We start from the raw sequence: 14755 nt of genomic DNA on the forward strand, positions 1-14755 counted from the left end.
GGGGACCTGATCCAGGTTTATAAATATCTGAGGTGTGGCGGCCATAGCGGTGAGGCCAGTCTCTTTTCAGTGGTACGTGGAGACAGGACGAGGGGAAACGGACATAAGCTGCAGCATAGGAAGTTTTGCACGAATGTGCGTAAGAACTTCTTTGTGGTGAGGGTGACGGAGCACTGGAACAGGCTGCGCAGGGGGGTTGTGGAGTCTCCTTCTCTGGAGATATTCAAGTCTCGCCTGGACGCCTACCTGTGCGACCTGGTGTAGGGAACCTGCTTTGGCAGGGGGGTTGGTCTCGATGATCTCTAGAGGTCCCTTCCAACCCCTACCATTCTGTGATTCTGTGATTTAGGTCCAGAGAGGAAACTGAGGTTCCCTAACAGCCTGAGAAGCCAGTGATGACAACAGTCTTGGTGGTGCCATATAGAGCTTTTCAATCTTAAGCAGCATGTCAGGAAGTAATCTCTGATAGAACTATGTTTCCTTATTACAGGTGTTTATGCACAGCTGTTCCATTTAGATATAGGAAAGGCCATGACTAATTGAAAATGCTTGAATCTACGAGGAAGAATTTTTGCCCTTTTAGGTAAAGGCAAAAGCAACTCTAGAAGACGCAAATCACAGCCCTCAATTTCAATCTCATCAAATCCTGATTCCTTACAAAGTGGGGAGGAGCTGTTTAGCAGTGTCTTTCTTCAGATACAGTTGAGCAACTTCTGGGCATACAAGTTGGTCCTGTGGATCACAACAGTAGTATGCATGGTTCACAAAGTCAGTAGCAGAGAGAGCTGCTCTCCTAAGTGCATCTGCTTCTTACACTGTTTGCTACTTCATCTGTGCACAGCTCTTGCAACATCAGGTGTTTTTGTGGACTGCAATGTAAAATATCAAATTCAGGAATCTAAATTAATCACGGTTTATTAAATTCTTATTAACCTGACTTAGTCCTGTCTTTTTGCATAGTTTTGCGTGAGAACATTCAGATTCAAAGGCATATGTTCTTTCAACTGGTTCTTTCATTGTTGTGGACCACTTATGGGATTTTTCTCTTCAGTTTATTGAAGACATATATTGTGGACAACTTAATGCAAATGTAGTGTATCAAAAGAAACTGGTTTTCAGTACCTAAAATCTTGTTATCTTCCTTACAGTGAACCTCAAGCCATGTGCTATATCGAAACAGCTAATCTTGATGGGGAGACGAATCTTAAAATACGACAGGTAAAACAAACTGAATTTTGCCATATTTTTCCTCCACATGTGTAGTGCTATCTACTAAGCAGACTGTAGGCTGTATGACAACAGTACTAGTGTTGTTTAAAAACAAGACAAATAAACAAAATATGCATCTCTTTCCAGGTTAGATCAGATCATGCTTTCCTGTCAGATTTTATTTGCATCTGGACACATGCTTAAACGACAGTATTAAAAATAAACAAACAAAAACAACTGATCGTGGAGGGGAACTTCTCTTAAAAACTTGTTCTGGCTTGCAGTACTGTGGTCAATATGGCAAAAGAAACTAAAAGGGTATCACTCTTAACCAAGCAGAGGCATTCAGAGTTGAAAAGCAATGGAATATCGTGTGTGCAGTCCCTGAGATGGAGTGGCAATATGTTAGATTACAGCTTCATGTTGGATTGAAAATTAACCTTGAGTTCAGTCAGAGCATAATGCATGTGCTGACCTGTAAGAGTCTACACTTAAGGGTGACTACATTTAACAGCTGTAACACATCAGCACAGCTGTACTTTGAGAGAAATGCCAGACATCTTTAGGCTGTTTGTCTCCTACTTTGTCCTGCACATGTGCAACTTAATGGTTTATGGATATGAATTTTCTGTGATTCTCTTGGTCACAGAGATTGTTTAGGCTTTCTGGATAGGAGGGATGTAAGGCAATCTCTGTAAGCAGGCTCACATATGCCTGTAATAATTAAATATTGCAGGAAAGTTAGCGAATGCTCATCTGAAAATAAAAACACAAAATGAGGAAAAAAACCAACAAAACATTCAAGTTTACAATTTTAATTGTAATATATTAGTAATATATTAGTAATATATTAGAAGAAAGTAACTTTTCTTATCTTCTTATCTTCTAACAGCAGTTTTTGACAAGAATCTTCTTTGGTTTGGTCTCTGCAGGGATTGTCTCAAACTGCTAGTCTCCAGTCAAAAGAAGAATTGATGAAAGTATCTGGAAGGATAGAATGCGAAGGACCAAACCGTCATCTCTATGACTTCACTGGAACCTTACGCTTAGATGGTCAAAGGTATCAGCTTGATAACAGTCACAGACGCCTTTGGTTATGACAAATGCTTTCTGCAGGCTTTTCCTCTGTGACACTGATCATACATCTGTTTTTAGTAGCTTTTACTTTTCTGTGGAGTCTTCTGTTTGCTAGGGGAGACATGGCTTCTTTGAAATCACAGTTGTTCTTTACCTAAAGTGACACTTTGGAAGGAGCAAAGGAAATGGTTTTATTTTTAGGATTGTCTTGCAACAGGAGATGTGCAGAGGATACTGGAAAACTTTATCATCCGACAGGAGCTAAAGCTGAAGCAAGCTCAGTTCCACATTGGAAAATGATTCCAGAATCTGAAGTTTCTGTCAGTATGACTTGGATCTGTTGCAACTCTTGTAAGGAAAGAAATTCTGAGAAAATAGATTTTAGGACTATAAATAATAGAACCTGAAGCATCAGCAGGAGTGTACAGCTTTCATCTTACTGTACTTGTTTCCTTGCACCAAAACTGTACTACTTGAGTGACTAAGCAAAATAGTGACAGATGCAAGAAGAGTAAAAGATCACTTGTATATTACTCAAAAAATCACATGGGTAATGCATCTCTTTCAAAATGCTTCTTTAATGACATGTATACAGTTATAGCATGCTTTGAGTGGACAGTCTGTTTGCAAGTGTGATGCTTCTCTGTCTTGGATATGAAAGAGAATTTATTAGCCAAAGTGAAGCAGAGAGCTGCCACAACTTCTAAAGTGCTGGAAAACTAGAGGAACTCCCTCGAATCAACTTCTTCCTGCTCTGCTTAGCATAGATTAAGCTTTCAACAAAGGAATGAAACCTGTATATTGTTTGTATAATTATTTGATGGTGGACAGTATATGTTGGTTAAAATACTTCTCCTTTTTTCTTGAGCTGGGAGGAAGCTAAAGCTGAAAGGAGAACTATTTTCCTAAATTGTTATTGAGAATTGAGAGATGCTTACTTGCTTCTTGCTTTGCAGCCCAGTTCCAGTTGGTCCAGACCAGATCTTGCTAAGAGGTGCACAATTGAGAAACACTCAATGGGTCTTGGGTATTGTTGTGTATACAGGATTTGATACGAAACTCATGCAAGTAAGTCTTTAAAGATTTGGAGTGTGTTCCTTTCTGTATTCTACTTGTCTTTCATACTTGAGTTCATGCAATGGTTTGACTCATTGTAGCTGTTTAAGTAGAAGCATGAGGAGTACAAGGATACTACTGTACTTAAAGTTTTATATGTACAAAAACTAATGGAGGTGTATGTGTAAAATACTTGATATGCAACCAAAATTAATTATATTCCATTTTTTAGATTGTCTATTGGCTGTTCAGCAATTAAAGCTGAGCTTTAGCAGCTGAAGAAATGATAATGGCTGCCTACTATTTTAACACTTGAAGATAGACAGGTTAAGACTACAGTTTTCTCTTTGTCTTAGTGGCAGGGAGTGCTTGGAGTGCTTTTTCTGCTCACCTTTGCTAATGGTCATTGGGAGCAATGGGCAGCTAGGAGAATCTATGAGATCTTTAGTACTGCATGTTTCTCTTCCTCCAATCTTTTGTCAGTTTAGCTATTGTATGGAGACCTGGCTACTATTCTGACGTTTCTGGTCTTTGCATACAAAATTGATCTACATAGAGCTGAAGCATTAAGTTCTATAACTGACATTAAAAATAAAGAATGAATTTGCTTCTGCAACCATTGGTATAAGCCATTACCTGATTGCTTCTGTTGCTGTTCAGAATTCAACCAAAGCACCTCTGAAGAGATCAAATGTGGAGAAAGTAACCAATATGCAGATCCTGGTTTTGTTCTGTATTCTCCTGGTGATGGCCCTTGTGAGTTCTGTAGGTGCCTTATTATGGAACAGAACACATGGCGAAGTCGTGTGGTACCTTGGCTCTAACAGTGAGTATACTGGCTGTGTGTTGGGATGTGTCAGGCTGTATGGCCATCCAGGATCTTAACTCTGCCAAATGAATTGATAAAATAAGAAACAGAGAAAGAAAGAAACATAAGAAACAATGCCTGTTACTAACTTTTGATGGTTTTGTTTTGTTTTGTTTTGTTTTTGGGGTTTTTTTGGTGTATAGGCTGGCTTGAATTAACTGGCCAATGAGGCTGCTGTTAATAAAATGTTTTGAAGGCTAGGTAAATACCACTGGGCTCCCATTTAGGGAGCAGGCAAGAAACAAAAAAGAGGCAAGAGCTGTGTTTGTTCACACTTGATGTTCTCCTCTGTGGAGATTGAATGCATCTGGATTTCTACAGAATTCTTTTTGGAGTAGAACATGTATTGTTGCCATATGTATCATAAATTGATTGTACATGACTGTAAGATGGAAGGTATCTATCTTGATGGGGCTGACTTCAGCCTTTTGTTTCTATTTGGAAGAAAAGGATTTGTCTTGATGCATTTTTTCCCCTGTTTTTCTACATGCTAATCTTTTGTGGAGAACTTGAGCGCATGCTAACTCTTGTGATTTTTGTGCTTGTGGTTTTGGTGATGTTTTGAGTTGCTTTGGCCTCTGATGTCTGTCATTTGTAATGAGAAAACTGATTAGTTAGTATGCTTAAAGGGGTTTTTTGGTTTCATCTGTACTCTTTGAATTTATTAGTTCAGGTATAAAAAATGGACCTCATGTAAACACTTAGGAATGAAATGCATCCCTGCCCGTTAGACTTCTGTTTGGTGGTTATGTTGTCTGGTTATTAAGTGTATTGTTAAAAACATTTTGAGATGCAGATCTGAAAATGATTGTCACTGCAAATTGTCTTTCTGCTCGTGATGGTACAAACAGATGGCAAAAGGTATCTTCAGCCCTTCTACAATAAAACACAATTATGATTAAAAAAAGGAAAAAAGCTTTTGTAGGAAGAGCAGGAAGTGCCTCAGGCTTGACTTTAATTTGTGGTAGTTGCAGTGTCTTCTAGTAGCAATACTGGCATTTCTCAAATTATATTTTGCACCCTCCATCTTGCTTTTTAATGAGGAAGTTTAAATTCCTTCAGATGGCAGGAAGGAAAGATGAGTGGAAACAAACTTATGAGCTTGAATTAACATGGAACAGGTGCAACCTGTAATAAACAAGGACGATAAAGTAGTTTCTATAGGTGCTTTCCCGGAAATGAACACACAATTTCCATCACCTTTGCAATTATTATACATGGGAATTTTCATTAAGTGTCTAATTTCTGTAAAGATTGTATTAGAAAAAGCTTTTTTTTTTCCCAGTAAAGTGTGCTTTTATTCTTCATGTTTACTGATAAGAAGTATGAAACTTGCATGTTCACACTTGGAGGTAACTGAGTCCAAACTGCAGCTTTTTGGCTTCTATCTCCTCCTACTTTGCTCCTCTGACTTCATCTCAGGTTAATTAAGTTATGACCCCATTGTACTGGGCTCTGCTGTTCAAAATGCCTCCTCAGATTCAATAACAGTGCAAAATGCAAATGTGGAGACTATGTCTACTGTAGAGAGGATGTGGTCAGCACCATGGAGAAGAGAGGAGCTGTTATCCTATGTCTTTCCTGAACCATTTCTTTTCTGTCTGCTGTTCATAAATGCTTTTCCTTCCCTTTAAGAGCAGTTGTGCTATTTGGGCAACTTGCCCAACATTGGCTCTGTTACTAACAGCTCTTCTGCCTAAGCAGGATTCAATTAGTTTGTTCTCTGGATGACTGTGTCATCTTACTTGCTCATATTTCTTTAGAATGAAGGACTTCTCAAGTCTGCCAATACTGGCAGCTTTTAGAACAAATTTTATTCTTTGTTTTTAATTCCACTGAGACATACAGGATAGTTTCTGAAGGGTAAAGCTATGTTATGAGTGATATTGGTGGCTCTTAATTGGAGTATTTGACACATTGGATAAATCTCTAATTTTGGGTTACAGTGTGGAACATCATACATCTCACCATCTGTTCAGCAAAATATTCTCAGAAAGTATTCTTATCTCTAATACATAGCCTCAACAATTTTATTCTTCTATGCTCTATCTCCAGGCATGTGTTCTGTGTGTTTTTATATATGTAATATTCAAATCAATATTAAAAAGACCCTTATACTAAGCTAACACACTTACTATTTATTTTAGTGCTACTAAATATGATCAGGTCAGCTACAGAAAGATGGCTATCCCTATTCTGTGCCACTCAGATTTCTGCTTTCTGTATGATTGTCTTATATTTTTCCATCCACAGAAATGCTGTCTGTCAACTTTGGGTACAATCTGCTGACATTTATTATCTTGTACAACAACCTTATTCCAATCAGTCTTTTAGTGACGTTAGAAGTTGTCAAATTCACTCAAGCTCTCTTTATAAATTGGGTAAGTAACAAGAGTTATTGTATTGCAGTCGCTTTTGCAAGATGACATAAAAAACCTGATATCTTTACCAGGATTTCTGGTTTTGAAGGCAGGACAAAATTGAGACGTTTTATTTTGTGTTAGTGCTGTGATCCACAAAAAAAAGAAAAAATTTTGTTGTAGGGATCTTTTCTGTATAAATAATTGCTTTCATGTATTTTAGGTTTTGAGGATGAGGGAACTCTTTAAGCTGAATTACTCATGATAACCTATAGCTTCTCTCAGCCACAGCAGGCAGAAAGACTAGACTTGTTTGGATGAGGTGTTAGTTTTTTTGGGAGGGGTTGTTTTTGGTGTCTTTTAAATCTTGAAGTTGACATTCAGATCCACTTTGGTATGAGTCACGATATTTATGATATTTCTCTAAGGACATGAGTTGGTGGTGCCTTATGCTACAAAATGGTTATACCTTTATTCAGGAAAGTTTTGACTTCAAACTATGTATTTCTTCAGTTATGTACTGGGAAAAACTCACACCTCTTGAGCTGAACATCAACAAGTAGAGGAGATATATTCCTTGTCTTGGTATGTGTTAACTCTTGAACTTCCAGTAAAGATAGAGCAACTCTTATAAAATAAAAAAAGATTGGAGACTTTAGTGTTCAATTTGCCTAGTATACAACTAATTTTGCTCTCATTTCAGGACATGGATATGTATTATCCTGAAACTGACACACCTGCAATGGCCAGAACCTCAAATCTTAATGAGGAACTTGGGCAGGTAAGCAAAAATTTTCTGAAGTGTAATGTTTGTTGTGTAGTCTAGGGAGATGGAAGGTGGGAAAGAATGCTGTACAAATGAGCTTTATTCTTTTGCATTGTGGCTTGCTTAATGCAACTTCTTCGCTTTCATTACTCCAAGTCTTGCCAGTATGAGGCACGATAGGATTAGATTTAAGGTCATACAAGCAGTTTTAAGCCTGAGAATAGAGTCTGCATTTCGTGTCTTCTCTTGGAACTGACTTTGTCCTTGAGGTATCTGTGCTTGTGACTGTCTGTACCAGAGCAGGATATACAGCATGTAGCTTGGCTAAGGAGCAGCCCCAAACAGCCTTGGCCTTCCTTCCTTAGTCGTTCGTGTTTCTGACTGCCACACAAGAAATGGAAGTAAAAAAAGATGCAGTGTTATTCCTAGCTTAGATTGTGTTCCTTGACATGCTTTTCCCTTTTCCTTGAATAATAATTATATATTAACTTGTGGTTATAAGATATTTGTTACAAACACCATGCAGTTCTGGAAGTGAGAAGAAAATGGAATGGGAGGGCTTCCTACAACAAGGCTACTGGAGATCACAACTTTGCCACTGAAATTGTGCAGTACCATTGAGAATTCCTACTTTTTGTCTTTGGCCAGTAAAATCATAAGTATGTAACTAAACTACATGAACTTCATAGTTCGTGTGAACTTAATCTTGGAGATGATGTGTGTCTATGTAAAATACATAATCATTGTGTGCTGCTCAGCAGAATGACTGTCAATATCTTTTCAGCTTTTCCTTAGAACTGCTAAATTATAACTTGTATTTGTGTTACTTTGTTGAGAAGTTACTACAATAATCTGGCTTCCTACAAATGTTATGTAGCATAATGTATCTTGTTGGCCCTTATGATGCATTTCTAAAAGTAGCTTAGTATTGCTTCCATGCAACTAGGCTGAATTTTTATATTTTTCAGTGAAATTACATGATCACGGGTGTTTTTAACTTTGTTGTATGTCAGAATAATTAGTAACTTGAAGTTTCTCAGATTTTTGGGTATGTACTTTGACTTGCTCAGGCTCTACTTCCAATGCTGCAGTCGGAGATTATTTAATGCATTGCTAAAATGAATTGAATTGAGTTGCAGATCTTGATGAAAAACCTTCTGAAAATGTAGAAGAATTCTGGTCTTTAAGTGGACAGACTCCTGTGGTAGTACCATCCCTTCTGAATGGTTGCTGGTTTATAATCTTATCCGATTCAGAGATAAAACACCGTGGAATTTATCTCTCACCTACTTTTTTTATCTGTTGTGGCTTATGGAAGGTGGGAACCTTGAGTCTGTTCATGCTTCTGATTCTTCAGGAACCTTTACTTTAGTTTCCTGTCTTGCTATATGATGTTAATACAACTGAAAGATTCAGTGAACATTGAACATTGAACTCTCATAAGCCAGTATAAGTGGAGCTGTGGCAATTAATACCTACTACTTGATCCTTGCTGCATTTGCAGATAAATAAGAGATAATACCATTAAAGAGCTTTCCTGATTGTTTTCCTTTAGCTTAGATAAGACAAACCTGCATTGTGATATTTCTGGGTCTTAGGTCTCTTCCTGAATTTTCCTTAAGCTTAACTGTTTTCCATTTATTTCAGTCTTGTTACTTTGCAAGTTAAAATTAATCTTCTTTCTTCCAGGTAAAATACCTGTTTTCAGATAAAACAGGTACTCTAACATGTAATATCATGAACTTCAAGAAATGTAGTATTGCTGGAGTGACATATGGGTAGGCATGACTTTTTAGAAACTCTGTAGCTAAACGTGTGCATGATAATATAGATACTTTTAGATCAGAATACCGTTAGAACGCGTTGTTCAGTGTATATTGTGATGTATTTTATGATTACAGTTATTAGCTTTCATTTTCATGTCCTGTGACGCAAAGTATGAAACACAAACCTGGAGAACACTTTATATGAAAAGAGAAATAATCTTATTGCTTCCTAACTGTCTGCTTGTGACTTAAATTAAAACAGAAGAGCTAAATACTCTCTGGCCCTTTGCAGAGGGAGGATGACGTGGCTTAAAGACAGAAATCTATTTTGCTTCCATGACTCCCTCTAATAGTGAGAATTTCACTACATTCAGATAGTTGTAATTGTTGTCAGAAGACAAGAGTTAAATCTTACTTGTACAGGAGAGATGCCCGCTTAACTGTTTTTGTTCTGTTTTTATCAAAAGGATCTCTTGGAATCACTCTAGTATTTCATAGCACCTGGCTTTTTTACTCTCAGATGCTGTATCTTTGGTCTTTGCTAATTTTTTAAGACTACTCTTAAGGTCTCCATGCAAAATAGCCTTTGATTTCACAGTAGCTAATTTAGATACTTCAAAAGACAGAGAACATTATTTAAACCTTAGAAAAGCTGAATCTGTGATTCCATTATGCGTGATGGAACATTGATCTCTGCCTTCTGCCTATTTTCTAGTTTGCAAAGTGGAATAAATGCTTCATGGGTTTGTTATTTTTCTTCCCCATCTTTTTCCTCAGTCATTTTCCGGAGTTGGAAAGAGAACGTTCATCAGAAGACTTCAGGTAAATACATTCCAACGTGTTTGTATTCTGTATAGCAGATGGGAACAAACTGTATAAACAGACTGCTTTCACATTTGAAACTGTAAGAAGCCCAATGGAACTATGTATTTGAATGTAGGCTCCTGTTCGAAAAGCATTTAGGGCTGGTGGGTGGTGCTGCAGCTTTTTCACAGGGGGAAGATGATAGAGACAGGAGGGTGAAGGATAGACAGCGGCTGCCCTGGCATGGATGCCTCCTAACACAGTGCTAGTTTGTAACTGCCAACAACAAAGTAATAAGCTAAGAGTAACTCTTATTTCAGTCTCCAGACATAAGTGTACTGCTTTTCCTCCACTTCACTAAGCTCAAAGTTGAGAAGAAGCAAAGGAATTTCTTAATTGAAATATTATGTTTTACTTGGTAAGCTGGGAAAGTGCTAGATGTGTTAGTGTCATAGGTGGAGTGAAAACCTAGAAGGAAGTCATTCACAGGAGGTGTCAATGTAGCATATTCAGGTTAACAGGAAGTGGGAAAGAGCAGAGAGTGCTGATGTGGCTTTGAATGTCTGATATGGGTAAGAAGTGAGTTCCCACTAAAGAAGCAGATAGACAACGAGAGCTATTAGGAAACTACTTCCTTATGAGCTAAGTTAAGATTTTTGCTGATCCAGTTGTTTCTGTGACAATGCTTTGGGACAATATAATCGAAAAACTTTTCTAGTGCTTCTAATTTTTGTGATTACTTCCAGGAAGAAGTTGATATGAGAGGCTGCTACTTCTGCTGAGATAGAATTTCTGTAGATGCTTCTCTCCCTTTGTGTTGTTGCTTCCTTCATTAACATTTTTGTTATTATTTTTTTGTCCTCATATGCTTTCTTTAGTCAGCTCTGTAGAAGAATTTCTTCCAGATACTAATTTAGACTACGTAGGCTCAGAGTCCTTCAGGAGTCGACTTAGAGCAGAATTCACTGACTTAAGAGAGGAAACTTGAAATAAATGTATTTTAAGAACTTAAAAGCTGTTTCTGCTACACCTGTCCTGGGAAGTGTACTGACACTTGAATGTTGAAATACACTTCCAGGCATACCTCTTTAGGCTTCTTACTGGTGTGGTGAAGAGAGTGTTAATTATTTTCAGCATTTTGTGTATTAGTCATCTGATCTTTTCACAATACTTGCTAGGGCAGTAGGATTTTATGTTAGTTCTTTCTCTCCAACAAAATGGATGAAGTAATAAAAAGAGATGAACTGATAAGAATGGCAATATTGTTACTGTTATATTTGTCTTGTCTTGCTCTACAGCCAGCTACCTCCTCCTACCAGTGAATCATGTGAATTTGATGACCCAAGACTACTGCAAAACATTGAAAATGACCATGTAAGTCTACTTCGTGAATGTCACATGTCTCTTAAATGCCCTATTTTCTAGACCAGTCTGAAACTGAATGCTAAACAAATCTTCTTCTGTGATCAAGTTTGCTCTACAGGTTTGTCATAAAACAGGTGAAAGCACAGAGAGATATAGGAAACAAATTGGCTTCCTCCTACCTCTTCCTGTTAAAATACCTTTTATTTTTTTATTTTTAGCAATAATTCAGGGCATTATAAGGTGGTTGTGTTGAGACCTGCTTAAAATGCTGCAAATGATGGAGATTCTGTAAGGGACGTAGCAGATTAGGACTTAATTGCAAGCCTAATCTTACAGTGACTGAGACCTAAACCGATGGGTAGTTTTTGTGTCATTGGTTTTGTACCAAGGGGATGTACTCCTTAGGACTGTCAGTTCTCTTCTATTTAGAAACTCAGTAGTTATAAAAAGAAGAAGAAATCACTTGCAAAAAAGTAGGGAGAAAATTAAAAAGCATGATCCTTCTATTCTGCAGAAACTGTGCCACAGTACGGGATGTGGATATTGGTAAGCACAAACTGAAACAACAACTTGGTTAGCAGACTGTTCTTCTTACTGTATGATTTCTGTAACTTGGCTGGTTAAGTTTAGTATGAACATCTAAAATAAACTTACAACATGCTGTTTTTCTGCTGTAAAGCTTTGCTTGCTTTGCTTTACAGTATTAACAACTTGAAATGCATCGTAGTGCAAATATCTGAAGGATTATTTAATTACTGTGCATTGCATTAAATTCCTCAAGGTGAAGGAGCCTGAAGACAGCTCCTGTTATCCCTCTCTGGATAATGTACTGGCTTCCTGTGTGGCTTTGGCAGTCTGCTGCACTAGAAAGACCTACAGCCTGGATGAAGGTTACCTCCTATTCCTGTGTTCTATTTATCACAGAATCATAAAATCATAGAATGGTTTAGGTTGGAAGGGACCTTAAAGATCATCTAGTTCCCTCCCCAGCTTTCCTATAGGCTTCCTTTGAGTACTGGAAGACTGCTGTAAGGTCTCCCTGGAGCCTTCTCTTCTCCAGTCTGAAAAGCCCCAGCTCTCTCAGCCTGTCCCCATATGAGAGGTGTTCCAACCCTCTGATCATCTTGGTGTCCCTCCTCTGGACCCGCTCCAACAACTCCATGTCCTTCTTGTGTTTGGGGACCCAGAACTGGACACAGTACTCCAGATGGGGTCTCATGAGAGCAGAGTAGAGGGGCAGAATCAGCTCCCTGCTGGTCATGATTCTCTTGATGCTACCCAGGATACAGTTGGCCTTCTGGGCTGTGAACACACATTGCCAGCTCATGTTGAGTCTTTGATTGACACCCCCCAAATCCTTCTCCTCAGAACTGCTCTCAAGCCATTTTCCACTCAACCTGTATCTGTGTTTGGGATTGCCCCGACTCAGGAGCAGGACCTTGCACTTGGTCTTGTTGAACTTCATGAGTTGGCATGGGCCCGCCTCTCAAGCCTGTCCAGGTCCTTCTGGAGAGCATCCCACATTATTAATGTGCAATTACAGTAATGATTTATAGTAGTGGGTGGCTCCAAAGTGGTAGTTGCTGCACTAAAGGCTACTGGTTTAGGTGCAGACTATAGGTAATATCTGTTTAGGCTCTTATTCACTATCTATTGCTCTTAGGGGTCTCTAGATGTGATGTTATGTTTCACTATGCTAAGCAGAAGAGATGTACATTAGATGGATTGAGAGTTTGTCATCTACCCTTGAGGTGGCTCCTGAACCTTAGGATATCTCTTTTTTTCTAATCTCCTCAGGATAGAGCTGCTTCTTTGTGGGATAGATGGAATATTCACTGCTGACAATTAGGTTTAGATAGTATTCTTAGGTGTCACTGTAAAGCTGCTCAGATGGAGACTTTGATCATCACGTTCAGCTCTTATGTACTCAAGCTGCCTTTTTAGCATGCAACTTGAGTGCGGGTAAGTACTGTTATGGCACTGTTAGAGTAAACTCACTATGTTAAATCAGCTATCAGGCGAGCAGTGGGGAAATTTCTGCCTGATGTTACTTCAGATGGGCCTTATGTAGACCACAGATGCCTATTGAAGGCATTTTGATCTGAATCTGACTGTACTGCAGGAACAGATGCTACACATGGAGAAGTGATGATTTAGCATAAGACTTAAAGAATGGGTGCAACAGTTTGCTTGCGTTCTTTTAAAATCTAGGTCTCTCTCTCAAACTGCCATCCATGAGATGAGGACTGGATTACAGAATGGAGGGTGAAAAGTTGCCTGTTCTTAACTCTTAGCTTTAGGCTTGTTCAGGTGTATAAATTGTCTCTGTTTATGTGGATCACTTCTTATCTTAATTTTCATAGCTTGTTGATGCATGCAGATGTTGTTCACGTATGTATGACAGTCTCTACTCATTTAGAGAACTGAGGTGATGAAATGGGACTTACAGCACTAGCAGCATTGTGGGGTCAGATGCTGCTGTGCTCAGCAAGGCAGTGAATTCCCTTTAAGCATTTGCCTTTTTGCAGCTGGAGCTATCAGTGTGTTATCTTCTACCAACACTCAATAATGGCACACTGCTTTGGTTGTGAAGATTGCATTGCTTTTTTTTTTTTTTTTCTTAATCCACTCACATGCATTACTTTTAGAGCTATCTCAACACCAAGTCATTTTCTTTCCAAGATGAAAATTTTAAGAAATATAATATGCACGTGGCTTCAAAAGTAATGTCTCCTGTTTATTTCCATGGAAACTACAATAGATAGAGCACAGTAACACTATTTGACAGAACAAATTCTCAGCTATAAAGCACTGTTTTTCAACATAATCACACCATTTGCCAATTTGTGCAGATCATCTGATTAAGACACTTCATTTTCTGATGTGACAGCTGTGCATGGCTTGTCTGGAACATGGCTTGTCCTTCAGGTTGCTGTCACCACTGCTGAAATGCACCACCCACTGCCTCACTGTGCTCACACACACAGTTTGGTCTCTATAAATGTTCAGCAAGCTTCGATGAATGTCAGTGTGTGCAACTTTTTCCACATGGAGAAATTCATTGTTTCATAAGCACTTCTGTGTCACAATTAGTCAATTGACAATAAATGCTTGTTACTCTTTTGCTTTCTTGCGTGCTGCATATGGGACTTGGACGTTTTTCTTTTACTCAAGTACAATCATTCAATCATTGGTTATTTTTCAGTGGTTTTGACAAAGAAAACTTGTATTTAATTCGCTTGTATTCCAGTGCCCCTTAGTGTGTTCCTGAGTGAGTTCCTGAAACACCTATTCCAGCCTTACCAGCTTCCCTGTCCTAGAGGTGACCAGCATGACTGGATCCTCGGCTATTCTCCACATAGTTTAATGAACAAAACAATAGGAATTTTTATATTTTTTTGAGATAGTGAGTTACAATCCTCTCTGGTAATGAAATAGGTAAGTATTTTACTAGCTGTCATTGACAGGATGGGCAGCATTTTTT

At 38.4% G+C, this 14755-nt stretch overlaps 1 protein-coding gene across 1 annotated transcript in view; it reads left to right on the top strand.

Annotated features, from left to right (window-relative positions):
- The window catches only part of ATP8A2 (ATPase phospholipid transporting 8A2), a 108175-nt gene that overhangs the window by 49060 nt on the left and 44360 nt on the right, over positions 1-14755 (top strand). The window contains exons 10-18 of the mRNA XM_031552093.1: positions 1149-1218; positions 2142-2269; positions 3243-3354; positions 4003-4168; positions 6464-6591; positions 7274-7351; positions 9026-9114; positions 9880-9924; positions 11205-11280. Coding sequence (XP_031407953.1) covers positions 1149-1218; positions 2142-2269; positions 3243-3354; positions 4003-4168; positions 6464-6591; positions 7274-7351; positions 9026-9114; positions 9880-9924; positions 11205-11280 — 892 coding nt within the window. The remainder of the gene's footprint in view (positions 1-1148; positions 1219-2141; positions 2270-3242; positions 3355-4002; positions 4169-6463; positions 6592-7273; positions 7352-9025; positions 9115-9879; positions 9925-11204; positions 11281-14755) is intronic.

This window comes from Meleagris gallopavo, chromosome 1 (genome assembly GCF_000146605.3).
Source record: "Meleagris gallopavo isolate NT-WF06-2002-E0010 breed Aviagen turkey brand Nicholas breeding stock chromosome 1, Turkey_5.1, whole genome shotgun sequence".
Taxonomy (NCBI): Eukaryota; Metazoa; Chordata; class Aves; order Galliformes; family Phasianidae; genus Meleagris; species Meleagris gallopavo.